Source organism: Phoca vitulina, unplaced genomic scaffold (assembly GCF_004348235.1).
Source record: "Phoca vitulina isolate PV1807 unplaced genomic scaffold, GSC_HSeal_1.0 scaffold23, whole genome shotgun sequence".
NCBI lineage: Eukaryota > Metazoa > Chordata > Mammalia > Carnivora > Phocidae > Phoca > Phoca vitulina.
In genome coordinates, this window is record NW_022589726.1 from 17,847,235 (window position 1) to 17,873,042 (window position 25,808).

Below are 25,808 nucleotides of genomic sequence, written 5' to 3' on the forward strand. Positions count from 1 at the left end.
ATCTGGCAAGACCGGCATGACAGGGGGAGCAAGGCAAGAGCGCTGGGCGGTGGGGGCCGGGGGGTGGTCCCATGTTGAGGGGCTTCTGTCTCAGGGTATAGGAGGGAGTTTGTAAGACTGGTCATAGGGGGCTCCTGCGGAATCAGCTTAAGGCCCGAGGTGCGACTGCCACAGGACACCGCTTGCAGGGAGGTGAGGGGCCCAGAAGGGCCAGCGACGAGCCTGGAGCGCGCCGGATGGCAGCAGCAGGCTCCTTTAAGAGGCCGGCGGCTCCAGCGCAGCATCCCCCGCTCAGGGCGTGTCCGTCCCGGGGGGCCAGGGGCGGGGGCCTTGGAAGGAGCGGGAGTTCAAGCCGAGTGGGGACGGGGCTAGGGGTCGGGGGGTGGGGGGAGAAAACTGGGGCTGACACCCGTGCACCCGGACACCGCACGAGCCTCGCCTGTGACAGCGCCCCGGGTCCGGTCGAGGGCAGCGGGGGGAGGAGAGAAGGAGGAGGAGAAGGAGGAGGAGGCGGGAGCAGCATCCGGAGCCGAGCTGCAGCAGCGCCGCCTTTTGTGCTGCGGCCGCGGAGCCCCTGAGGTGAGAGCCTGGCCGACTTGGGGGGGTGGGGGGCAGGGATGGGTCCGGGTCCAGGGATCCGGGTACCGAGGGAGGGTCGAGATGCAGATGTGGCGGGGTGGGGTAGGGTGGTGCGGGGATGCTGAGGTTGTGGGGCGGAGGAAACTGGGGACCTGGACCCGACGCCTGTGGGGATGGGAAGGAGGGGAACGGAGCGGAGGGACGCCGCGGCCCAGCTTGGAGATTAAGGGCCTCCAGAGCTGGAAAGGACCGTACGGGGTGGGGGTGGGGGGATGACTGGGGGACAGACTTAAAGGACAGCGGGCAAGAGAACATCCTCCTCTCCTCCCACTCATCCTCCAGAAGGGGGAGAGAGAAGGAGGAGGAAGAGTTTGGGCCCCCTCAGGGAAGGAAAGGAAGGACAGGGCCTGATGTGCCCACCGTCCTCCTCACCACCAGCCCCTCTCCCCTACCCAGCCCGCTGCACCTGAGGATTATGGGCTGAGAGCACCTGTTCCTGGATGCCCAGGTGATGGCCCTCCTCCCCTTCCCTCTGATGCCCCTAATCCCCTCCAGCTGTGGTATTCACCTTCTCCATCCAGCTGTTGCTTCTTCCCCTCCCCCATTCATTTGTGGTTTTCTCCCTCTTTCTCTCCATCTCCTCTGGCTCCCCTAACCCAATTCCCCAGCCCAGGCCTTTCAGGAACCTCCTCCCTTTCCCCCACACATTTCTCAAACTCCTTGGCTAAAAAATAAGAAAGAATCTGTTCCACACAGTTGTGACTCCTGATAACTATGGCCTTGGCTGAGGGAAGGGAAGAGAAGGGGTCAGAGGCTCTGTACACAGTGGAAGGAAATTGGTGGGGTGTCCCTTAACATAGAAGGAGGAGTCCCACCTTTGGGGACTTTAACTCCACACCTGCTCCCTCTTGGGAGAAGAGTGGGTGGGTGGCCCTCAACCAAGAAGGCATGTGCCTGAGGTCTCTCCCCCACCCAGAGTCCTCTCAGCCACAACCAGTGCCTCCCTCCAAATGACATTTCCCTTCCAACTCGCAGGATGGACTTTGTGGCTCTGGGAGCTCTGATTGTCAGCCCAAGGGTAACACCAAGGGAAGGCAAGCACAAGGGATTCTGGAAGGAAAGGGCTCAAGCGCTCCCTGGCCTTCCTGTCCAGACAGCAAAGTTTCCCAGAGCTTCAGCAGGGCCTGCTCTCTCCCATCTCACACTTCAGGGTGGCCAAAAGTGCTTGCCTTCTCAAGCCTGCCACTCACCCATTCTCCCAGTGGGAACTGAGGTGATGCTGGGGAGACCAAAGGTGTGATACCCCAACTCCAGCCCCCATGAACCACAACTAAATACCCATCCCCGAATTAAACCCAGTTACGGGCAGAGGAGGCAAGAAGTTTAAGTAAGGACTGGCTTTGGACGTCCTGTGTGTCCCTACAGCTAAGGATGGCAGGACCCCTCTCAAAACCAACGGCTGGTTCCCCATCCTTCTCCTGGAGGTGATAATGTGGTCATCTGGCTTTGCCAAGAAGAGGACCCTAAATCCTAGTACCCACCACCCCAGACTCACCCAGTGGCATCTCTCATGCAGTCCCCCCCAACACCCCCCGCCCGGCCTGGGGAGGAGGAAGGGACTAGGAGTCCCTCCTGGGGCAGAAGGAGGATACTGTGGAGACGGGCCAGCAGGTGACACGTGGGCTTCATGAGAGGTTGCCCACAGCGACTGGTCTGTCTGTCTCATTTGCTTCTAGAAGGACCAGGGTCATCTTTGTGTTGGGGGAAGGTGATGAGGCAGGGACACTATGGCAGAGGAGCCTAAGGATCACCCAGGACAAAGAGCCCTTGGCCTTGGGTTCCTTCTTTCTTTGCTCTCCTTTTTCCCCTTGTGTTTGCCCACCTCCCTTTCCACCTGTACCCTCTCTACTGCAGACGAGGAAAAGGGGAAGAACGGAGGGGAATCATATTTATAAAAGAAACCCTGCTCCTGCTTGTTAGGCACTTTCAGCATGGTTCGTGTTTCTAGGGAGCTTCCTGTGTGCCAGGTCCTGGGCCAGGAACTTTACTGGGATTATCTCACTAGTGTTACAAGAAGACTAAGAGTTGAGGAGTGTTCTCATCATCTCTGTCTTAGGGATGAGGAAATGGAAACTTAAAGAAGTAATCTGTTCAAAGTCAGAAAAGCAGTTTGGGGGAAGAGCTTAGGTCTTGAATCCAGGCCCGTCTGATCCAGAGCCACCGTGTTCTAGACTGTACAACCACTGTATGACGGGGGTACCTCAGTTCCAGTTCAGAAAGAAGAGACAGGTTTGTTCGGAAGTCTCTTACTCCAGGTTGCCTGCCTTGTCAGGAGCAGAGACAGGACATCAACCAAGCCTCTCTGATTCCCAGGCTACCCACTCACCCACTGTCCCAAGCCAGGTGACAGGAACGGATGGGCATGCTAATTTTTATTTCCTCATTTTCAGTTCAAAATCGATTTATTATTATTTTAAAAGCAATTCAAAGTTATTACTGAAATATTAGAAAATATAGATAAGCCACAGGAAGAAAATAAAAATACCCACAATTCCACCTACCTAGAAACTGTTACACTTTGGTATCTGTCTTTCCAGATCTTTTTATATTTTTATTTCTTTATGATTTTTTGTCTTCCAGATCTTTTTAAATGCACATCCACCTCAGGAACTATTTGCTTAATTGTGCTGAATTTCTTTCAGGTCCACCTGAGGGCCTTAGTAGGAGGGATGCTGTGGCCCTTCATACCTTGCTCCTACCCCCTCCTTTCCCTTCCCTTCCATTTTGACCTTAAAGGGTAGGGCTGAGGGGTGACCCTGGGCCACGTTGGCCAGGGGGTGAGTATGTAGTGCAGGCCTTCTCCCTTAGTCCAGAGGAGGTGGAATGGTAGGATCTGCAGAGGAAGGACTGAGGGTCTGGAAGCAAAGAGAGTAGTGACTGGGGACTCCAGCGCCCCACTGCCACTGTGACCTGGTTTCCCTGGAACCCAAGACTGAGAAATGTCCTGTGGAAGTAGAAGGTCAGAGACCCAGTCTCCCTTTTTCTGGTCAGACAGAAGAGATGGCCTCTCCAGAATCCACAAAGACAGACCTGGTGTCCAGCCAACCAGGAGGACAGAGCCAGGAGCCAGCCATTGTGCTCACGGCATTCCCCACATCATCTTAACCGTCCCCACCCCAGAAGGTAGGCTTGGGAGACTTGGAGGGGTAACATTCTTTAACTCGTGGCAAAACTGAGCTCTCTCCAAATCCAAAGTTTGCTTTTTCCCTAAATAGCATCACCCCATCACTGCCCAGCTGATGGGAAGAAGAGGTGGTGGTGGTGAGGGGGGTCTCAGGGCTTGACCTGTATGAGGTGGGGGGGGCTGGATTTACGGGTGATCTCCAGTTTACCCCAAGTTCTCAGGGGAAGACATTTCCCCCTGATGAAGGCACTGAGAAAGCTGTAGTGCTTTCCATCTGAGAAGAATCCTGTGTCCAAAAAGAAAAACAGCTACAGCCAGTGGCCAGGAGGCAAGGTCAGGAGGGGTCATGGTCCTTTGTCCTGTCAGGATCTCAAAGCCTGTAGAGGTGGAACTAGCATCCCCCCCAGAATCTTGGGTTTCCTTTCCCTGTGAAGACCTTCCTTGCCACCGTCACTCAAGAGAAAAGGGCAATCTTCCTCTTTTTGCTGAGTGCAAACTGAGGTCCAGGACAGTGGTGAGTGCTCAGTGTGAGAGCCCACAATTTAGACAGATGGCCTGGCCTCTCAGCTGAGCCCCCACGACTGCCAAACATGCAACTCGGCCTTGAGATTCCGCTGTTAAAACAGGACAGTAGGAGAAAGAATTCAGAGGGTTCCCTTGCCACAAGCTTCCAGCACCTCAGGCAGAAGAACCCAGGAGGAGGAATAAACAGGGGGACCTCCCTGCCCCCACTCCACCACAGGCTCCTGAAGGGGCACTCTGGGAATCACCAGCAGAGAATCAGGTAGCTGAAACCGAGTTAGGACCTCCCAGGATGTCCAGAGAGCCTCTTTCCCTGGCAGATGTATAGTTTAGGGACCACGCTGTCCCCTCACCCAATCTGGAATTCTGCACAGTAAGCACTTGGTAAATATGGTTGACAGAATGATGGAGATATCCACCCCCTCCTGTCACATCTCTGCCCTTCCTCCATGCTCTGCATAATTGATGGCCAGGGAGACAGTTCCCCTCCCCCAGGGTGACCGAATGTCTAGGCCAGGGGCTCCTAGCATGATATGCCCCCAAAGCCCCGGCGCCAGGGCCCAGCTGGGGGGCAGTGGGACACAGCTGGCAGGTCAGAGATAAAGGAAACTGAGAGGGGCTGTGTGTTGGGAGAGGAATCTCCAGTTGACTGTAGCTCCCTGGGGCCTGGCTTTCCCCGACTCCCTCAGGTCAATCTGGAGGAGCTGTATTAGCCTAAGAACAGGATGGGGGTGGCCTGAGGAGCCTGGCTAGATTCCCTCCCTTTCCCCAGATCACATCTCCTACTTCTTCAGGTACTCCCACTGCCCTAAAAGACAAACAGGTGAAATGGCTCCTCTCCCTGTCTCCCTAGTTGCTAGCCCTGGATACCAGCGGGGCCTCTGGGGAAGCCTGGTGAACTGGAGGGAGGCTTGGCGGCAAGTGCCTGAGCATGTCACCCTCTCTCTGCCTAAAACTCCTAGTTGCCAAACACCACATGAGGACTGAGAACTTCCTTTAAAAGTCCAGGTGTTGTGCCTAGTCAAGGCTCAGCTTCTAAATAGGAAAGAACTGGGAAGGGCACAGATGTTCTCCGCGTTTTCCAGTTCTTTCTCGGCTACTTTTTCTGTTTCCTCTCTGCTTTTCAAATTCAGGTGTTCCATCCATCCTTTTCCCATTTGATTCTCCCTGCTCTTTACTGTTTCGGTCTCTGAATCTCTCCGCTGCGCCTCCCCCTTCACCCCCTCCGCTTTCTGGGTGTGCCTGTCGCCCTTTCTGTGTCCGTCTCCCTATCTCCCCATCTCCTGCTTTCTCTGTGGCACTGCTGCCCCAAGGCCAACCCAAGTCCCCTCTCTCCAACACCCATCGCTCTCCCTCCGCTCGGTGCCCGGGCCCAAGATTTGTCTGCATGAGGGGTCGAGGGAGGTATGCGAAGGCGGGCAGCACACAGGCGGCCGGATGAAGGGGCAGGGGGTCCACGCCGGCGACCCCCGCAGCCATCCCGGCCACCAGCGCCTGGGCCAGCCCGGGTCAGGGGCGGGGCTCAGGTGCAGCCCCGCCCCCGCCGTCGCCGCTCACGTGACTCTGGGCTAATCTTGTCCTGGTGACTTCACACGCCGCCTCGGGCCCAGTCGTCATGGTTACGCCGCAGCGCCCAGCGCTTCCCCCAACTCGCTGAGTCCCCTCCCCTTCCCCACCCGGACCCCCTCCTTCCGCAGCCGGGCCCCCGCCCCGGTTCCAGCCACGCGCCCCGCGCCACGTGACGGCCGGGAAGGAGGTCGGGAAGGGGGAGGGGGCGCTGGGGCCGTAACCCCTTCCTCCCCGCCTCGAAGGGCCCTTGCTGGGGCTTCCCGCGGGACCCGCGAACGGCCCGATCCAGCCCGCCCTCCTGGCCGGCCAGCCCGGCGGGAGCGCCCGCGAGGCCCGGCTTGGGGGCGCAGGCGAAAGCCCTAGGATCCTGCAGAGTAAATTCTTGGCCTGTGTTTGTCATTGGCCTTACGGTGTACATCCAATCCCTCCACGGCGCCGATATCTCGTAGGCTATGTTGAGGATTCAGAGGCTGGATCTGACTGTGACTTAAGCTTTCTGAGCCTCAGTTTCCTCAAGAATATAAAGGGACCGACGGTAACAGCTCCTTCTCTGGGTGGTGGTGAAGAGCCAAGGAGCTACTGCGTCCGTAGTGCAGGGGCGGCCTTTAAGACGACCGTCCTGCCTGCGCGCGCGTGCTGTGCGAAGCCTGGGATCCCTGCGGGAGCGTCGGGCTCTCAGGGAGTGCAGGCTGTCAGAGGGGCCGGACGCCTGAGCACACGGTGCCTCCAGGATAATGGGAGCCATGACGGAGGAGGTACAGGGGGCCGTGCCAGCCCACAAGGGACATCAGCTCAGAGCGGGGGGCGGGGGGGGGGGGATGCGCAGAGAGGAAGACTTGCAAGATGAAGTGAGATTTGGAGAGCTAGGGCATGAGAGGTGCCTTCCAGGCAGAGAACGCCCGGGGGCGGAGCTTGAGCCTTTTCCTAGGAGAGGGCACCCTGGGCAGATTATCCAATACCTGTCTCTTGGGGTGAGTTTCGTTTTGAGGATTAAATGAGCTAATGCGCCTATGGGCAGAGGCTAACGTACATAGTAAGTCTTCCCTAAGAGTTAGCCATTCTCATTAGGTGCCCTGGCACAAAGCCTGTTGTAGCCTGATGTCCGTTCTGTGTGGCCCGGGTACCAACAGCAGTGGGAGACGAGGCTGGGGAGCGACCAGAGCATGGAGATAAGGCTGCTGGACCAAGGGCAGTAGGGGGTTATTAAAGGGTTTGAAGCAGAAGAGGGGGTGCTGGCCAATTTGTATTTTAGGAAGATCCTTCTAAAGGATGGTGGAAAATGGAGGTGGGGGGCGCTGTGTAAGTATTGGGAGACTAAGAGGCAGTCCTGGGCTAGCTGACACAGCTGAAGAGGCCTGAATTAAGACAGTAAGATGGGACTGGAGAGAACAGACCAGCATTGGGTCAGCGCTTTTCAAATGGGCCAAATTCAAGTAGGAATTACCTGAGGTGCTTGTTAAATATGCAGATTTCAGGCCCACCCAGAGCCACTGAAAAATCCTTGAGAAGCCTGGAAAATGTCTTAAAAGAGCTGATACCATCAGAAGTGCCAAACCTCTGTGTCGGTCTGTGTCATCATCCAGTGACCCCCTTTTTATGTGTAGATTCCTGTCACTCCTCTCCCGCGGTGATTCGGAGGCTCTGATGGCAGGCGTTCAGGAAGGACCCTATTATGAGGAACAGTTAGAGCATCACTGTCCTCAGGAATCCTCACATCTCATGATTTGTTAGCTGACGAGATGTGCAGGGAGATAGAAGGCTAGAATGACTCCAGATACCAAGCTCTGGACAAGTTTGGTATAGACTGAAGAGTTCGCTGTGTGTGAGTGATAGCTAGTTTATCCCTTTGTACAGATGGAGAAATTGAGGCCCAGATCTGGTTTGCCCGAGGTCACACAGCCAGTATGTGGTAAGAGGCAAGGCTAGAATTGAGATCCTGTTTTTAAACATTTATTTATTTGAGAGAGAGCGCACAGGGAGACGGAGAAGCAAACTCCTCTAAGCATGGAGCCCGACACAGGGCTCAATCTCAGACCCTGAGCCAAAATCAAGAGTTGGATGCTTAACCGACTGAGCTACCCAGGCGCCCCCAGATTTTTCTTTAAGATTTTATTTATTTGGGGCACCTGGGTGGCTCAGTCGGCTCAGGTCATGATCCCAGCATCCTGGGATCAAGTCCCAGTCTGGCTCCTTGCTCAGCGGGAAGCCTGCTTCTCCCTCTCCCTGTGCCTGCCGCTTCCCCTGCTTGTGTGCGCTGTATGTCAAAAAAAAACACAAAAACTTATTGGGGCACCTGGGTGGCTCAGTCGTTAAGCGTCTACCTTCGGCCCGGGTCATGATCCCGGGGTCCTGGGATCGAGCCCCACGTCGGGCTCCCTGCTCAGCCAGGAGCCTGCTTCTCCCTCTCCCCCTGCTTGTGTTCCCTCTCTCGCTGTGTCTCTGTCAAATAAATAAAATCTTTAAAAAAAATTATTTATTTGAGGGGCACCTGGGTGGCTCAGTTGGTTAAGCATCTACCTTTAGTTCAAGTCATGATCCCAAGGTCCTGGGATTGAGCCCCGCATCAGGCTCCCTGCTCAGTGGGGAGCCTGCTTCTCCCTCTCCTACGCCCCTGCTTGTGCTTTCTCTCGCTCACTCTCCCTCTCTCTGTCAAATAAATAAAATCTTAAAAAAAAAAAAAAAAGAGGGAGAAGCAGACTCCCCGCTGAGTGAGGAGCCCTGATGCTGGGCTCGCTCCCAGGACCCTGAGATCATGACGTGAGCTGAAGTCAGATGCTTAACCAACTGAGCCACCCAGGCGTCCCTAGAATTCAGATTTTTTTAATGGTTACTTTTTAAATAGCACCTAGTTACGAGAATTGGGACAAATCTCCATTGTCTGGAAAGCTGGTACTTGGTTTGGAAGCTGGGGATGGGGCGGTGGAGAAGAGGAAAGGAGACAGGGCCTCTGTAACTGACCCCCTGGGGGAATAGCAGAACAGATGTCAGGGCTCAGGGGGATGAAGCAGTAGGCTCCCGCTTGTCCTGACAAGCTTCTGCATCCCCCACTGGATGGTTCTGCCTTGTTTCCCCCTCCCCCACCCCGACTGTGCTGGGGGATAGGAGAGCTGATGGGTTGCAGGCTTCACTTACCTTGGCGAGGCCCAGGTGTGTGCCTGTGAGCGCTGGAGAGGGAGACCCAGATGAGAGCCCCAAGTGTGCCTTAGGATGACTCTCACGTGAGGTTAGTGCTCCTGGGAGGCCTCGGCCGTCTCACGTGTAAGTACACGAGGGGGAGCCCCAAGTGCCTCACCAGCGTGTGGGAGGCCCAGGAACGTCAGCTCAGAGTGCCTGCGTGTCACCTGTGTGTGCTTCAGGGTGAGGGAGACCTAGGGGTGTTACTATTGTGTGCCTAAGGCTGAGTAAACGGTGTGTGTCTGAGAGACGCTTATGTGCCCTCTGCGTGTGCATGGGAGCTTCAAGTGACAGAAATATGAGCTCCAGAGGTGAATTACAGTCATCTTACAAGGAGAAGGGGACGAGCCTCTTTACCACAGTGCTCGAGTTTCAGACCGATCGTACCAGTATGTACCTGAGCAGGGCTGTTCCCCGTGTCTACGTGAGGATGATACTCAGGTACGTTACTAATAGATGCTGGAGAGGAATCCCGTGTATCAGGTGACTAAGATGGGTCCCAGGTGAGACGTGGAGAGCGACGGGTACCTGAGGGCGAGTGAAGCTCAAGTGCTATTTCCAGTAGGGCCGTTGGGAGCCCAGCTCCCCCACCAGGCTTCTGCCTCCAGGGTGAGGCACTCCAGGCTGGCGCACCCCAGGCTGACCACCCCGCCTTGCTCTGTTCCCCCAGGGCCCAGCGCTCGCCACCGCCCCCGGGCCCAGAGGCCATGGCCTGCCTCCATGAGACCCGCACGCCCTCCCCTTCCTTCGGGGGTTTCGTGTCCACCCTAAGCGAGGCGTCGATGCGCAAGCTCGACCCGGACACTTCCGACTGCACCCCGGAGAAGGACCTGACGCCTACCCAGTGTGTACTTCGAGATGTGGTGCCGCTCAGTGGGCAGGGTGGGGGCGGCCCCAGCCCCTCCCCAGGTGGAGAGCCGCCCCCTGAGCCTTTTGCCAATAGTGTCCTGCAGCTGCACGAGCAGGATGCGGGGGGCCCCGGGGGAGCCACGGGGTCGCCTGAGAGCCGCGCGTCCCGCGCCCGAGCCGACGAGGTGCGGCTGCAGTGTCAGAGCGGCAGCGGCTTCCTGGAGGGGCTCTTCGGCTGCCTGCGCCCCGTCTGGACCATGATCGGCAAAGCCTACTCCACAGAGCACAAGCAGCAGCAGGAAGGTAGGCCGAGCCCTCGTCTCCCCGACATCTGTCGGACAGCCCCATCTCATCACCCGAGGACCCTGTCCCCCTAGAGCGCAGCCGTAGCCCCTCCTCCGTCCGGGAGCCCTCGACTCCCTGCTCCGTAGGGCACCCGCTCATTTCCTCACCTGTTCCCTCAGACCTCGCCTTCTTGGCCTCCTGTGGCTCATTTCCGGCCTCGGCCGCCGAGTCCTATCAGCCAGCCCAGTGCTCTCCCCGTGCCTGACCATCCTGAGACCCTGCGTGTGGCTCTCTCTGAGCCTCGTGGCACTGCGTCTCCTGTTCACAGACCTTTGGGAGGTCCCCTTTGAGGAGATCCTGGACCTGCAGTGGGTGGGCTCAGGCGCCCAGGGCGCTGTCTTCCTGGGGCGCTTCCACGGGGAGGAGGTGGCTGTGAAGAAGGTACGGGACCTGAAGGAGACGGACATCAAGCACCTGCGGAAGCTGAAGCACCCCAACATCATCACCTTCAAGTAAGGTCCAGGGCAGGGGCTGGAGCCGGGACTGTGGGCAGGGACCTGCTTGGGCGGCAGGGGTCAGGCCCCCCGCCTTCCCTAAAGGCGATGCCCAAAGGGGCTGGGTGGGAACGGGGGTTCCAAGTGTGAATCAGGGGCACGCGAGGCTGGCCCGGGCCCTGATGCCACTGTTTGGCCCCCCAGGGGCGTGTGCACCCAGGCTCCCTGCTACTGCATCCTCATGGAGTTCTGCGCCCAGGGCCAGCTGTATGAGGTACTGCGGGCTGGCCGCCCTGTCACCCCCTCATTGCTGGTTGACTGGTCCATGGGCATCGCCGGTGGCATGAACTACCTGCACCTGCACAAGATTATCCATAGAGACCTCAAGTCCCCCAAGTGAGTAAGCCAGCAAGCACAGAGAAGCTGATGTGCATGGTCTCCTGCAGGTGACCTCACCTGTCAGTGTAGCCGTCTCCCTGCTTCCAGACCCTGTCCTAAGTCCGTGTGGCCATCTCAAAAACCCCTCCCAAATGACAGTCCTATTTCGGGAGGGCTGTGGCAAGCCCCCGGCCTCTGGGTGTCCCAAATGACTTAAAAGAGAAAGTTAGAGTTGCTGCAGCTAGATGAGGTGTGGAGGCGCCTGGCCCCCAGCTGACTACAATCTTTACCAGCATGCTAATCACGTACGACGATGTGGTGAAGATCTCCGATTTTGGCACTTCCAAGGAGCTGAGTGACAAGAGCACCAAGATGTCCTTTGCAGGGACGGTAGCCTGGATGGCCCCTGAAGTGATCCGCAACGAGCCCGTGTCTGAGAAGGTCGACATCTGGTGAGGGCCAGGTTGAGGACGGAGACGGGCAGGTGGCCAAACCCAGGGAAGAAGGGGGCTTCCAGGGCCTCTGGAGGGAGCCCCTCCCAAGGGATGTCCCCTCTCATCCCCAGGTCCTTTGGTGTGGTGCTATGGGAACTGCTGACTGGTGAGATCCCCTACAAAGACGTAGACTCCTCAGCCATCATCTGGGGTGTGGGAAGCAACAGTCTCCATCTGCCTGTGCCCTCCGGCTGCCCAGACGGCTTCAAAATCCTGCTTCGCCAGTGTTGGTAAGGACGGCCTGGCAAAGCTGGAAAGCCGAGGGTGGTTTCTGGCGGTTAGACGGCACCTAGGACCCAGGCCTCCAGGCCCAGAATCCTGAACAGGGCAAGAGGGACAGAACTCCCTCGTATGATTGAGACAAAACTCTGTGCAGCCCTGGGCAAGTGCCATCCTCCCTGAGCCCGTTTCCTGGTGTGTAAGTCCCAGCTAGCCAGAGCAGCCGGGGTGCACCTGTGAAGGGCCGGCACAGCCCCCGAGCATGGCGGCTGGAGCCTCGAGTGGGCTGCCTTAGAACACAGGAAGGAGGGTCCTCGAGCCTTGCCTGGAACCTAGAGTTGAGGGGAGGTTGACTAGATTTCTAATCTTTGGTTAACCATTTCCCAAAGTGTGTTTCTTTGAATGGAGTTACTCAGAAAAAGGTGTCTGGAAAATAGGATTAAATAGGTCTCCCTACTGCAGGCCTTCGATGTACTAACGGATAGTAAAGCTAGTGGACAAGGGGCTTCGGTCACAGAGCACATTCCAGGATGTTGTTCTCCAGGGCCCACTTTGGGAAAGGATGCTCTAGTTCCTTTCTGGTCGTCCCTAAAATTTCCGTCTCCCCCAAACTCCATGCCCTCCAGGAACAGCAAACCAAGAAATCGTCCGTCGTTCCGCCAGATCCTGCTGCACCTGGACATCGCCTCGGCCGACGTCCTCTCCACGCCCCAGGAGACTTACTTTAAGTCCCAGGTGTGCTGTGGGCGGGAAAAGGCATACCCCAACTCCCCCGTCTGCAGAGAGGACGAGGCCCTCTGAGGGGAGGTGGGGAGGGGCGGACAGAGTGGTAGGTTCACTCTTAAGGGCCGAGACCCCGTCCTGACCAGTCCCGTGCCTGCTCCTACTTGGCTCCCGGTCTGCAGCTCAAGGGAGGTCCCTCACCCCTGTCTCTTCACCCCCTAGGCAGAGTGGCGTGAAGAGGTAAAGCTGCACTTTGAAAAAATTAAGTCAGAAGGGACCTGTCTGCACCGCCTAGAAGAGGAGCTGGTGATGCGGAGGAGGGAGGAGCTCAGGTGTGGGCCTGTGTCTGGGAAGGGGATTTCGTCAACAGCAGGGACCGTGGACCAGTTCCCAGAGACTGGGACCAATTACGGCACCAGGTGATGCCAGCTCACCTCAAAGAGACCCTTATGCCTGTTTCAGACACGCCTTGGACATCAGGGAGCACTATGAACGGAAGCTGGAGAGAGCCAACAACTTGTACATGGAACTTAATGCCCTCATGTTGCAGCTGGAGCTCAAGGAGCGGGAGCTGCTCAGGTAACCGTATGCGCCCCGTGCACCAAATCTTGTGTTCATGGAGCTGTGACACAGAGAACCTACTGAGCCTGGGTCCCCCTTTGTCTGATCACATGCCCAATCGAGGTTATGTTGTCTTTAGGAGGGAACAAGCTTTAGAGCGGAGATGCCCAGGTCTGCTTAAGTCACACCCTTCCCGAGGCCTCCTGCATGGGAACACGATGGAGAAGCTCATCAAGAAGAGGAATGTCCCACAGAAACTGTCACCCCACAGTAAAAGGTGGGACCAGAGTTTAGAAGTGTCGAGGTTTAAGAATGGCAGGGGGAGTGCTAGAAGCAGGGATGGAGATCAAGGATGCCCGGAAGACTGAGCTGGGGTGGGGGTGGGGGGGTGGACTTTGTACTACCCGAGGTTAGGGAGGGCTTTCAGGTTGGTAACTTTGCTCACCTCAGACTTGTACTTTCCCTCCCCTACCAGGCCAGATATCCTCAAGACTGAATCTTTGCTACCTAAACTTGATGCTGCCCTGAGTGGGGTGGGGCTTCCCGGGTGTCCTAAGGGCCCCCCCTCACCGGGACGGAGTCGTCGTGGCAAGACTCGTCACCGCAAGGCCAGCGCCAAGGGCAGCTGTGGAGACCTGCCTGGGCTTCGTGCAGCTTTGCCACCCCATGAACCTGGGGGACTAGGAAGCCCAGGGGGGCTAGGAGGGGGACCCTCAGCCTGGGAGGCCTGCCCTCCGGCCCTGCGTGGGCTCCACCATGACCTCCTGCTCCGAAAGATGTCTTCATCGTCCCCGGATCTGCTGTCAGCAGCACTGGGAGCCCGGGGCCGCGGGGCCACAGGGGGAGCTGGGGATCCTGGCTCACCACCTCCAGCCCGGGGAGACACCCCGCCAAGTGAGGGCTCAGCACCTGGCTCCACCAGCCCAGATTCACCTGGGGGAGCCAAAGGGGAGCCACCTCCACCAGCAGGGCCTGGTGACGTTGTGGGGCTGCTGGGAACTGGAAGGGAAGGGACGGCGGGACGGGGAGGAAGCCGGGCTGGGTCCCAGCACTTGACCCCAGCCGCGCTGCTGTACAGGGCTGCCGTCACCCGGAGCCAGGTAAAGTACGGGGCGGTGCCTGAGCTCTTGCCCCTTCCTCCTCCCTGGGGCCCTCGTCCGTAACCCCCCTCCTGTATCAGGTCTTCGTCTGAAGCCAGTCCCTACTTACCCCTTGACTATGTGCCCTTCTCTTGGGCCCTTGCTGACCTCTTTCCACTTTTGACCACAGTCCACTCCTCTCTCCTGCAGAAACGTGGCATCTCATCAGAGGAAGAGGAAGGAGAGGTGGACAGTGAGGTAGAGCTGCCCTCAAGCCAGAGGTGAGCGACACAGCACGGGAGGGGATGACAGTGTTTTGCTTTGGGGGCTGCGGTGTGCCAACCATGACCCCGGCCTCTCCCACACACAGGTGGCCTCAAGGCCTGAACATGCGCCAGTCACTGTCCACCTTCAGCTCAGAGAATCCATCTGATGGGGAGGAGGGCACGGCCAGTGAGCCCTCCCCCAGTGGCACACCTGAAGTTGGCAGTACCAACACCGACGAGCGGCCAGATGAGCGGTCTGATGACATGTGTTCCCAGGGCTCAGAAATCCCACTGGACCCACCTGCATCAGAGGTGGTTCCTGGCCCCGAACCCAGCTCCCAACCCATCCCACACCAGGACCTACCCAGAGGGGAGCAGGTGAGTCACAGAGACAACTAGATACTTTAAGGAGCAGATGCTTAGTTATTTAGGACCTAACGGATAGATGGAAGACACCAGAAAGACAGGTATTTAGCCTCCAAGTCACTCAGTATGTGAGCCCAGTTCCTCCCGTACCAAGGAGCAAATATCCACAGGGTAGACTTTGAGAGGCCCATGGTATGGTTCATAGGTTAGCAGTGTTGCTTGTACGGTAGCTCTAAATCCCAGCCAGGACAAACCCTGACACCGGGAACCTGGTGCCTTGGCATTTCGTGGCCTCAGCCACTGAACTCCGAAGACCATGGAATCAGCGAGCTGCTGGCTATTACAAAGACCTCAGTGAAGGATCCTGAAGGAATCCATCCGTAACGCCAAGAGCTACCGAGCCTCACCTCACTGCACTTCTACTCTTCTTCACAGGGCCCTCCCAGTAACGAGGACTCAGACTGTGACAGCACTGAACTGGACAACTCCAACAGTGGTGAAGCCTTGCAGCCTCCAGCCTCCCTCCCTCCATGAAAGCCACTCTTAACTCCTGTACATAGAGAAATTATTTATATAAATAATATATAAGCGCCACATAATCAACAGAGAAAGATGGGGCTGTCCCAGCCTTAAGTCAGGCTCAAGGGAGTCTGACCCCTGACCAATTCACCTGATAAATTCTAGGGCTACCGGCAGCTGTGGAAATGAAGGACAAGTATTACCCTAGAGCTGTGGGTACGGGCAAACTGGCCCCTTCCTGCTTCACCCCATTATGTTCAGCAAGCGGTAAGGCAATAGAAAAGCCAGACTTGCCTCTTATGTTCCTCTATACTCTTTTCCCCCTAACCCTGGGGAGGAGGAAAGGGAGCCACTTAGACTGCACTTTTTTGTTTTCCGTTTACTCTGTTTACACATTTTGCACTTGGGAGGAGGGAGGCGAAGGCTGGGTCCTCCCCTCTGAGGTTTCTCAGGTGGCGATGTAACTAATTTCTTTGTCCCTCCATTTCTCTGCCCAAGCCCTGGCTTAGGGCCTAGGGGGAGCTTAGGAGATTGTGAAAGCATGTGATGGCTCAGGCTGAAGAAAGGGGATGATGTTTTAAGTCCCTGCTTTTATCCTGGCGCCTGACTGGGGTGGGGACTGTCATATTGTAACCCCTGTGAAAAAATCTTAAAATATAACCACTCCATGCAGGCCCAGCTGTTGAGGGTTTTCTTGGTGAATGTACGGGGTAGTACACATGGTCAAAGTAGGAGCCCTGGGCTCCAGACATTATCTGAGGACTCTGGACAAGTTCTTCCCTCCTTTTATGTTTTTCCCCACTAAATGAACATCACTTAAAGTTCCAACCTTCTAAAATGATCTGCATAAATGGTAGCAGGTATATCTTTCTGGAAGGACTTTAGTAGGAAAACAGAAAATGTCAAAACACACATTCTTCTTATAGGAGAGAACTGTAAATGAACAGTTATTCCAAACAAGAGACTGGTTTTCAGCTTGGCCAAGGCTGGGTCAGACATGCCCGGCAACGCATCCCGCCGCCTCCACAGTACCCACGTGCGTCCCTCCCCAGGCCCTGCCCACCCAGTGGAGGTGCTGCCTTAGTCTTTGCAGACCAGTCCTAGGAAAATGAGGTAAACGTGACCCCCGCACTTTCGGACAAAGGGCACACAGCTAGCTTGCGACAGCTATTTGGTTACTCTGCAAGATAGGATAAAGGGAAAATTGGTTCAAGGGCTACAAAAAAAAAGATGGAGTGGTACAACAGAAGGTAACATCTTAATGGAATAAAGGCTTATATTCAAAACCCAAGCAGGGTCCTTGTCCTTTGAGGCATAAAAGGTGCAAAAAGAACAGCAAGACAACAGGAATAAAACCCACATGAATCACTGTGGCATCCAGTTTCTATTCACAAAGAAAAAGCTCCAGTCCATCTTTTAATTTTTTTGAAAAATTCCTGACATTACAGAACTAAACTGAAATGTATTAATATTCCACTCTTACATTTCCATGACAAACAGAAAAAAATTCATGAGCCGAAAAAAGGGGGGGGGGAGAAGCTTATAAAACTAAATATGGATCTCAGCATTAACAGCTGAACAGAGAAAGGAATTAAAACGCTTTAATTAAAAAATCACGAGTGGATGATAAAGTGTGTAGAAACTGAAAATTTACAAACTATTTAAAACCTGGAATCGCTGACTGTTCAGAAACTACACAGATGGATCATGGGTGGTGGTGAACAGCAGAAAGGGATTATGGATGAATCTGCATTGTTCTAGCTGCTCCCCATGCCACCCGTCTCCGAGGAAAGCCTGTAACACAAAAAATAAACAAGAACTCAAAGTTAGTTTTCTGAATGCCCAGCTGTACCTCACCTCTGAAACTTTCAATGTCAAGGGGGGCATTTTAAGATTTCTTGGATTAACTGGTGCCATGATCTCGTAACCCCTGTAACCCAAGCTTTCTGAGGAAAATTATCCCAGAACTGAAGGAAACAGACTCTGGTTACCAACAGTGGGTGTTCCTCTAATTTGTGGGAGATGTTAAATGCTTTCCAAAAGTATGCCACACACTAAAACCTCCTCTTACAGGATCCTACTACACAGAAGTACCTTTTCTTTACTGTTAAGCTTATTTTAGCTCCTCCCAAGCTACTGACAGCAGTTTAGGAACCCTTTATCTGAAAGTAGCCTCATGAAGCTAATGTTGAGACAGAGCAACAAAGGCTTCAGCTCTGGGGTTCTCTAGCATCATGAAGGCTATTCCTATTCAGAGATAATATATAGTTTTAAATGCTAGGGGATGTTAAAAAAGGGAACAGCAGGTATAGTAAGTATAGTCAAGAATTACACCCAACCTATTGTCTTCAGACTTCAAAAGCAGAAGCCGCATGTTTCAACAATTCCCTGGTTCCTTCTAGAAGCTCCCAAACCTTGGAATCCTTAAGCTAACTCTCCATTCAAACATACCCAGCCAGCTACAATGCCTTTCTGTCTCAAATATATCATTTGAGGTCCTGGAACCCAATTCTGAACTCTGAAAGAAAATTATTTAGATATTTATAGCCTGCTTCACTGAGTATTACATACCCAGCAAATCTTAGCTCCCGCTTTGAATAGAACTAAATGTGTAAGACTCAGTTTCAATTCATAAATTTATTTCATTAGGATTTCCAACCGACTGGCATAACCTATTTGTGGTATCTAGTCAAGAGAAAATGAATGGTACTTTGCCATCTCTACGCCTTCCACAACAATGCAAAGCCGGAGGGGCGGAGAGGACAACACAACACCCAAGAACCAGGAAATAGGTCCTTCAACTACAAACTGTATTTCAGTCTGAAATGGTATTTCTACCTCAACATAAAGGGGAATATAGTTAGTTCTTTTAAAGAGGGCAGATTCTTGCCAATCTCAAAATAGGATGACCTAGGGCAATATAAGCAGTAAGCTGAACCTAAGAGTTTAGTGGGGAGTGAAGGTTCAGGAAGGAGCTGCTGTAAACAGTTTAGATGTAGGACCTACCTAAAGAAAATTAAGTTCATGCAAGAAGGTGATGGCACTCTGGCAACAAAAAGAGCTCAAAAAGAACTATCCAGAATTTATATATAGCCTCAACAGTGATTGAGGCACGGGGTGGAGAGAGGGCAAGAAGGGAAAACCCAACCGAAGTATCATGCTAATAAGGACTCTATAATAGGACCACATGGGGGACCCAAAAAATTTTTTAAAATTTAACACCAAGTTCTGGTGGCAGCTGCATCTTAAACATCTGCCTCCTTCCCTGCACTCCTCCGTTAGGGAGTACTCATTAGGTAAAGATTCCTTCTAATCAAGAACTAGATAAAATAAAACCTGGTCCCTGGGGGGAGCTGGTACCAGCAATATTAAGTCCTAGAGAGAGCTTATGAAGGGACAGTTGGACCATATGACAAGGGAGCAACCAGCAACTAACAAGAGGAAACTATCTGGACAGTGAAAAGAAGGCTGCTCCTCTAGTCCTTCATGCAGACTTGGGACATGTTAACACTAGTTTCATAGGCCAAATCTGGGATTGAGGGACCACAACGCCATGAGACAACACACTGCAATACTTATCAGCAACTAGTTTTTTTTTTTTTAATACTATAAACCAAATGAGATGTGGGAAAAGATCAACAAGAAAAAAAAATCTCTACACTAATTCTCTAATGCTCTAAGGAAGAGCCATATGCTTTCAGGTTGAATAGAAGACCATCAGAGGCCTTCTGCCATCATGCCTACAGCATTTCTAGTCTTTAATGGAGAGATAGCTGTGGTCTTAGTATAAGGAAAATAAGGCTTCAGGGAGATAAAGTACACTTGAGTAAAAGTAAAGCACAAGTTGTTAGTGCTGATTAGTCACTCATGTGATCTGTGAATTTAAATTCTCCAAGGCTTTTTTTTTTTTTTAATCTGATAAATGAGTGGATTGGTGAGTTGCAGGTGATCTTAAAGGTTCCTTCTAAATCTAAGTTTATAATTTCTACTCATGACAGGGTTGGTGGGAGACAGAAGGAGGGGGGCAGGGAATGGAAGGAAGGGTAAAGGGACTTAGTAATCAGGGTGGCTTTAGGATGACTGGAGAATCCTGTCAAATTTTGGGTGATGTTACAGGTTGGTTGTTCAAGATTTACCCAGTGTCACAGGAAGAGAGATACTTCTCATTCAGAGAAATGCAGACAAAAGCCAGCAAACTTTATTAGACTTTTTCCAACTTGCCTCCCCATTCTAGGTCAAGAAGTAACTTCTTTATATGTATGATCTGTAAAAGATCCTCACAGTAACCACTCACCAGAGGAAACAATCTTGGGATGGACACCCTTGTTACCTGCTGCTGTTGGCAAGGCAACGGATCTGAGAAGTCAGAGAAATTGGCCTTCACTAAAGCATCTTAATGCCAATGAAGAAGACCCTCAGGATGTAACCTGCTACAGGCTCATCTTCTTCTGTGGGGAATGACCAAGGACTACTACTAAATTCACTAGGGACACAAGCAGGCCCGAGTCAGTCTTACAGACTCCCTAGTTGAGTAGCCACAGGTCACAAGTTCCCACCCCTTTGCCCTTCACAGCACACAGTCAACTAAAGTTCTTACTGTGGCAACTTTATTACAGCTAGAAACACAAATCTGGCCAAGACGGCCTGCTGATAACTTAACCATTAAATAATTAAAAAAAAAAAAAGGGTTAATGGAGAAGCTTTTATTCATTAACACAGAGCCTAACACATTGTTATATTGCAATGCAGAATAAAGCTACAAAAAAGTAACAGAATGAAAAGGAAGAGCAGGATGTGGCTCTAGATAAAGAATTCAACAAGTCAGACTCTGAAACAGGCACTCAGATGAAATGGCCTAACCCTAACCCCAGGTTACCGTTACCCCCACCCCCACCCTGTTATGCCCCCAAATAGTAAAAAGGAAACGGTCACAAGCTCACAATTGTTTGGTTCTCACCAATGTTAACAAAGAAAAACAAAATGAACCAAGAAGTACTTGAGGGGGTGCCTCAAGATATTCAATCAGTAGGGGGAGAATCTCTGTTTCTCGCCTTTCAGTTTGTTAGTTACACATGGCGCGGCAGAGCTGGTGGTGGTGGCAGCTGAAGCCCCGGTACCCTTAGCAGCAGACACAACATTTAGAGCCAGGAGAGGGATGGGTTTCATGCCAAGCAGACTGGAGACACAAGGGGCGGTCGGAAGAGGGTTGGGGAGGCTGGAGGGTGCGTCGGAGGTCCCCGCTGTGGCGAGCGAGGGGGTGGTGGTGGAGGAGGAAGAAGAAGAAGAAGGGGTGGAGGGTTGAGAGAGGTTGATGCTGAGGTGATCAGGGATCGTGACGGAGGCTGCCTGGGAGGAGGGTTTAGCGTTTTCTAAACTGTAACAGAGGAAAAAAGGAACAAAAAAAAAAGGGTGGGTGGAAGGGAAGACCACAAAAGGGAAAAAGTACAGGACAAAAACCGCTTGTTATCAGTTAAGTGCCTCTGGCTGCAAATTAGGAAGACCTAATACCAACTTGTGATAAGCTGTCCCTCTTTCAGTCTGTGTCCCACCCTCTAAAAAATGTATACTTTACCAAATCCCATTCCACAACGCTATTTAAAACTGCTATGGTGACGAAAAAGCTGATAGACTGAGAAAAGAAGTCATACAGAGCACACTTCCACATATCGGACATGGGATCCAACCCAGGAGTCAGAAGGAAATGATTTCAAAGTAGAAAATGAGAGAGTATTCATAACGATCTCCAAACGAGGAACAAAGGTCTCACACCCACCAATCCCTTGTGAAGGTGTAGAATGTTATTCTATAGAATTAGAAACCTTCCCCCCAATGCTGAAGTGTGCTTCCACCTTATACAACAAACTAACCAATATATCAGGATGGGAAAGGACAAGAAACCAAAGCAGGTCACTAATTTCAAAACTTCAAAGAATGTAGTATTTTCAAAGAAAAATGCTGAGAACAAAAGTGTAGATAACAACTAGGAAAGCTTCATTTCTGGTGAGAGGTGGGGTTGAGGATAAAAAGCCCTTTGTTTTTGACTGAACATACTTCTAATACAGACCTCACAGAAATGGAAGATACTCAAGCACTCCCCAAAAATTAGTTTAAAAATGTAAAAATACCGCCTCTACACCTAAAATGAAGTCCAAATAGCCATAATGATCAGCAACTCCCAAATGCCCACGCTTCTAAGCCAGAACTGCAGTATTTGTCAAAAACTGTCCGGACAACCTACCCCACAAGATGGACTCTTCAAGGGCAGGGACCCTCCTCTTAAGATTCCATCTTGTTTACCTAAGTCCAGAGAAATTACAATCTATAAAGCAGGGGATAAAGAAAAGGACTCAGGCTGACAGAGTAAGAGCAGAAATGCTCAGAATCCATTACCGAAAGCAGAGAAATCTTTCCTGCCTAGTAGTAATAAAACCAGTTCGCTTTTGCGTTCAAACTGGGCCAAGATGGGGGAGTGAAGAGTAAGCTTTGTGCATGTATGATCTCTGCTTTGGTGTTAAATGAAGCGTCACAAAGTTGTGACCCAAATCCATAGTTTGGACAGTTTCATGAAATGGGATGACCCTAAATGGCCAGCCATCCTATAAGGAGGATCCTGAAAAAAGTGACTGAATCAGTAAACTCAGGTGGAGATATTCTGCTTCCTTACAATGTTGACACTGTCCTAAGGTCAAACAAACCACTTCCATTTAAGCACTACCTGACAATATTTAGGGCAAGCCTACCCAAGCAGAAGAAAACAATCCCCCCCAGCTTCCAAGAACATGAATCTTACCACTTAACACCCGCCCTTCCCCATACCCCAGTTAGAAACAAGAAAAACCTTTACAAACAGCCTCTGCACAAAGCTTACTACCATTTCCCACTGAACATGAAGAATCTGATGTGCTTGGTAGCTGAAGCAGATCTAGACACAGAAGAGTCTTTTCTACATAAATACTAGTAAATACCTCAAGGAATTAAAAGGCTTAAGGCAAAAGTCAAAACCACTGGGGAACTGATAAATTCTTAACCAGGAGATAAAAGACAATGGAATAAATACAAGGTCAGTGTAAGCAAAACAAAATAGACTTCATACTTATGAATTCCTTTTCCCTGTACTAGATTCAGGAACTCAGAAGACCTTTTATGCACAACAAAAAATGAACAGTTATGACAGAGGTAAGTGACTAGACAAAAATCTACATGAAAAGGATGGCTAAGCCCCTTGGGAAACAGACTGCTAACCCCGGCTTAGCATGTGAGTAAGCAATTAAGAACGTGACTAAAGCACATGTGCTGAGAAAGCAAGAAATACAAATGCCTTGTAGGATGTCCACCAGACCCCGAATAACCCCACTATGGCTATTGTGTGCAGTAACATCAGCTAGGTTTGGGTGAGGAGAATAAAACCTCAGGAAGCCATTATGGTATGAGATGGTGGCAAAAAAAGAAAGAGGCTAGGCATTTCTGAAATAGTCCAGAACCTGTGCCTCCCCTTTCCCACAAGCTCTGAACAATGGAGCAATTTGCAATTTAAGAAAAATGGATGTTTTCAGAATAAATGGTAATCGCTGCTTCCAAGAAACTGCCTTGCCGTCACATTACTTCATTATCCTTACTCCAATTAGGGCGCTTTGGAGACTAGACCCCATCCATAAAATACTGGTCTATGATATGTACAGCAAGAGACCCACATTTGCTTCTTAGTCAGTATGGATGCTCCAGCCAGAGCACTGTCCTACTAGTGAAAACCTGCTCTACTCTTTCCAAGCCTAAAACCATCAAGTCAAATGCAAGCATTCTATTCCCCTCCCCCGTACAAATTTATTACAATCTTGTTACTTTTCCTGCTTGCTACACTAAGAATGGATCAAAGCAGGGCTAGACTTTAACTTTATTGCCATCTCCACCCATCCCCACTCCCATCCCCCAAATATTCCCACATTTAGTAATACACTGTAGCTTTCCCCAACACACACATTACTTGTGTTGCCAACAATAACACAAAAGGTAGAGAGGGAACCCTTACCTGACATTGATTAGATATTGAGCCAGGCTAATGCTGGCAGCAGATCCAGTGATGGTAACCTGCCTATCAGTAGATCCTTCCACTGGGTTCGCAATTTTGATCTGCGCCCCAGACATCTGACGGATCTCATTGATTTTGGCGCCTTGACGCCCGATTATGCAGCCAATCAACTTAAGAAGAAAAACAACAAGGCATACCAAAATTAAGCGTTGCATGGCTAGGTCCAAGAATTCCATCCCACCCCTCCAGTCTTCCATAGCTTGGATCCACAATAATGGCAATGGAAACTACTATCCGCATCCTACACACCCTACTCACATACTCCTGATTAAAAAACTTGATTTTAGATTGCATCTCCACTCTTGCCCTATTTTGTCTACCACAGATCAGAGCCAACTCTCAGTGGACTGACTCCGAGGAGCATTAGCTCATTTCCTAGAGTACCAATCCAAAGACAAAATAAATCAGAGCCAACAGGCTAACAAACCAGTTTCTCATGGCTAGGAATAATAAAGGTCTCTGGTTTTTGGCAACAAAGATGCCTAAACTCATCCTGCTATGATCACCATTTTAATATACTGATAAGAATTCTGCCTAATTTATAATGCTTTTGCCTCTGGAAAAAATAAAAAATTGGTCTACATTCATATTGTTCAATACTGTAGACACTAATAACACGTGATTATTGAAAACCTTTAGTGTAGCTAGTGAGACTGAGAAATTGAGATTATTTTATTATTCTCACAATTTAAATAGCCACATGCGGTTAGTGACTACCATGTTGGACATAACATTCAATGGCCTCTGCTTTAAGGATAAGGCTTCAGATCATCCAAGAAACTATGGCCAATGGGAATTTATATCTGAGACAAAAATGGTTTTCTCCCTCACGATACCTCAACACAATAGTTTTACCTATTTTCTCCATCAGTTTTTATTTATGATTCTACATACTTTTAAAATTTTAATTTGGGATCTTAAAAAAAACCCATTTCTTTCCCTAGGCCTTAAGAATGGCATGACACTGCATCAACTCTTATTTTTATCCCATGCAACCCTATTAATTATACTCACATCATTTGGAATGGTGAGTTCATGAGAAGTAGTCTGAGCAGATGCATCCAAACCTGCTAAAAGACAGAAGAGAGCAAGGAAGTTCAATGCATAGCAAACAAACCCCCACTGATTTGCACATTAACCTAACAGAAGGAAACAAACTGGAAACCCAGCATTGGCTGTTGGGATTCATCACTAACTTGGAAGCCTCCAAGGAGGAAAGAGGGGGAAAGGGGTACAGAAATAATGCTGGAAAGGTTCCTCTGTAAACTCAGAAAAGCTGATTTCATGCCATTTCCTGCAAAGCCCAGCCTATCAGGGTGTAAGTGGATGGAAGCCAGGGGCAAGGGAATGTGGTAGGACCAAAATCTAACCAAATCCTTCTGCACTGCTCCCCTTTTCTGCTTAGGATTTCCTGCTGCTGTTGTGTTCCAATTTTATCTCACCTGATGCTCACTAGCACCAGTGCCAATATCATGCCTGTTACTGGGTACCATGGACTTTTGGCAGACATGCAGAGTTGCTTTAAATATACCTGTATCAGATTAACACCTCCCCCAACCCTAACCTACACTTGAAGGTCAAATAGAATGAAATGGCACCCAGGTGAGGGGAGTTCATTTCTCCAGATTTATTCCCTGTCTTTTCCTCAATTGCTCAGTAATTTGTTCTGGTTTTTATTTTGCTTTCCAAAGAAAAAGAAAAAAAAAAATCCCATCAGCAAACACCCATACCCATCAATAATACTGACACCTGGAAAGGACCAGGCTGGCTGGCTAATTCTCAAAGCTAGTCCTGCTCTCAGCTGTGGCCTCTAAACTCAACATTTTTAGAAGGGGGTTGGCCAGATCCATCAAGGGACCCTCAGGGGCACCAGGCCCACCCCTTTGCTCTCTCAGCTCCTTTCTGCCATGTGCATCTTGCTGGTATGTCATGGGCAGTGAAACAAGACTCCCACCAGTTTATTAATATAACAGTAGAATACTACAGATTTTTTTTTTTAATCATTACCCCAATAGCCTTTCACCTCTGGAGAGCTGGATTCAATGCCTGTTAAGATACAAGTGAAAATGAGTTTGGTGGTCTCATCCTAACCCTATCGGACAAGTTATTCCTTATACAGAAAAAAAAGCCCCAAAAACAAAACAAAACAAAACCAAAAACCACTACACAATTTGGCACAAATGGATTTTCTACCCAGATCTGTGAATAGCTGGTGGAGAGAAAGGGGGTGCCAATCAGATCAAAGGGGCAGCAGTGAGGATGGGAAGAAATATTAGCCTACCCTTTGCCTGACAAGCATCCCCAGACCTCACCCCAAACCTTCCAGGGCCTTTTTTTTTTTTTTTTTTTTTTTTTTTAAAAAAAGAATAACTCACCCCAAATGAAAACCAAGTTAACAAACACATTACCTCCTTCGGTTTAGCGATAGAAGACAGGCAAGTTTAAACCAGCAGGATGCTGG

General features: G+C 51.2%; 2 protein-coding genes across 18 annotated transcripts in view; one reads left to right on the plus strand and one right to left on the minus strand.

Moving 5' to 3' along the window:
- On the plus strand, positions 1–16,778 carry MAP3K12 (mitogen-activated protein kinase kinase kinase 12). 5 transcript variants are annotated; one of them, XM_032420396.1, is made up of 15 exons: positions 1–579; positions 1,036–1,087; positions 9,699–10,180; positions 10,491–10,674; positions 10,861–11,052; positions 11,328–11,486; positions 11,600–11,758; positions 12,374–12,482; positions 12,693–12,802; positions 12,933–13,049; positions 13,171–13,308; positions 13,507–14,131; positions 14,321–14,391; positions 14,481–14,754; positions 15,178–16,778. In XM_032420396.1, exons 2-15 carry the CDS (start codon positions 1,080–1,082, stop codon positions 15,274–15,276), a joined length of 2,727 nt encoding a protein of 908 aa, XP_032276287.1. In that variant the 5' UTR covers positions 1–579; positions 1,036–1,079; the 3' UTR covers positions 15,277–16,778. The 5 variants fall into 5 exon arrangements, with proteins under 5 accessions (XP_032276287.1, XP_032276290.1, XP_032276288.1 ...); XM_032420399.1 differs by lacking the exon at positions 1,036–1,087 and adding an exon at positions 3,631–3,762; XM_032420395.1 differs by lacking the exons at positions 1–579; positions 1,036–1,087 and adding an exon at positions 3,631–3,762 and having other exon boundaries at positions 9,699–9,872; positions 9,972–10,180.
- Positions 16,612–25,808, minus strand: part of PCBP2 (poly(rC) binding protein 2) — a 22,129-nt gene continuing 12,932 nt past the window's right edge. For 5 of the 13 annotated variants that reach the window (XM_032420411.1, XM_032420403.1, XM_032420409.1 and 2 more), the window contains 4 exons: positions 25,355–25,393; positions 24,362–24,417; positions 23,288–23,457; positions 16,612–17,055 (listed from right to left, as the gene is read on the minus strand). In XM_032420411.1, the coding sequence (XP_032276302.1) occupies positions 17,019–17,055; positions 23,288–23,457; positions 24,362–24,417; positions 25,355–25,393 (302 nt within the window). In that variant the 3' untranslated portion in view covers positions 16,612–17,018. The remainder of the gene's footprint in view (positions 17,056–23,287; positions 23,458–24,361; positions 24,418–25,354; positions 25,394–25,808) is intronic. The other 8 variants (XM_032420408.1, XM_032420413.1, XM_032420412.1 and 5 more) reach the window with 3 other exon arrangements.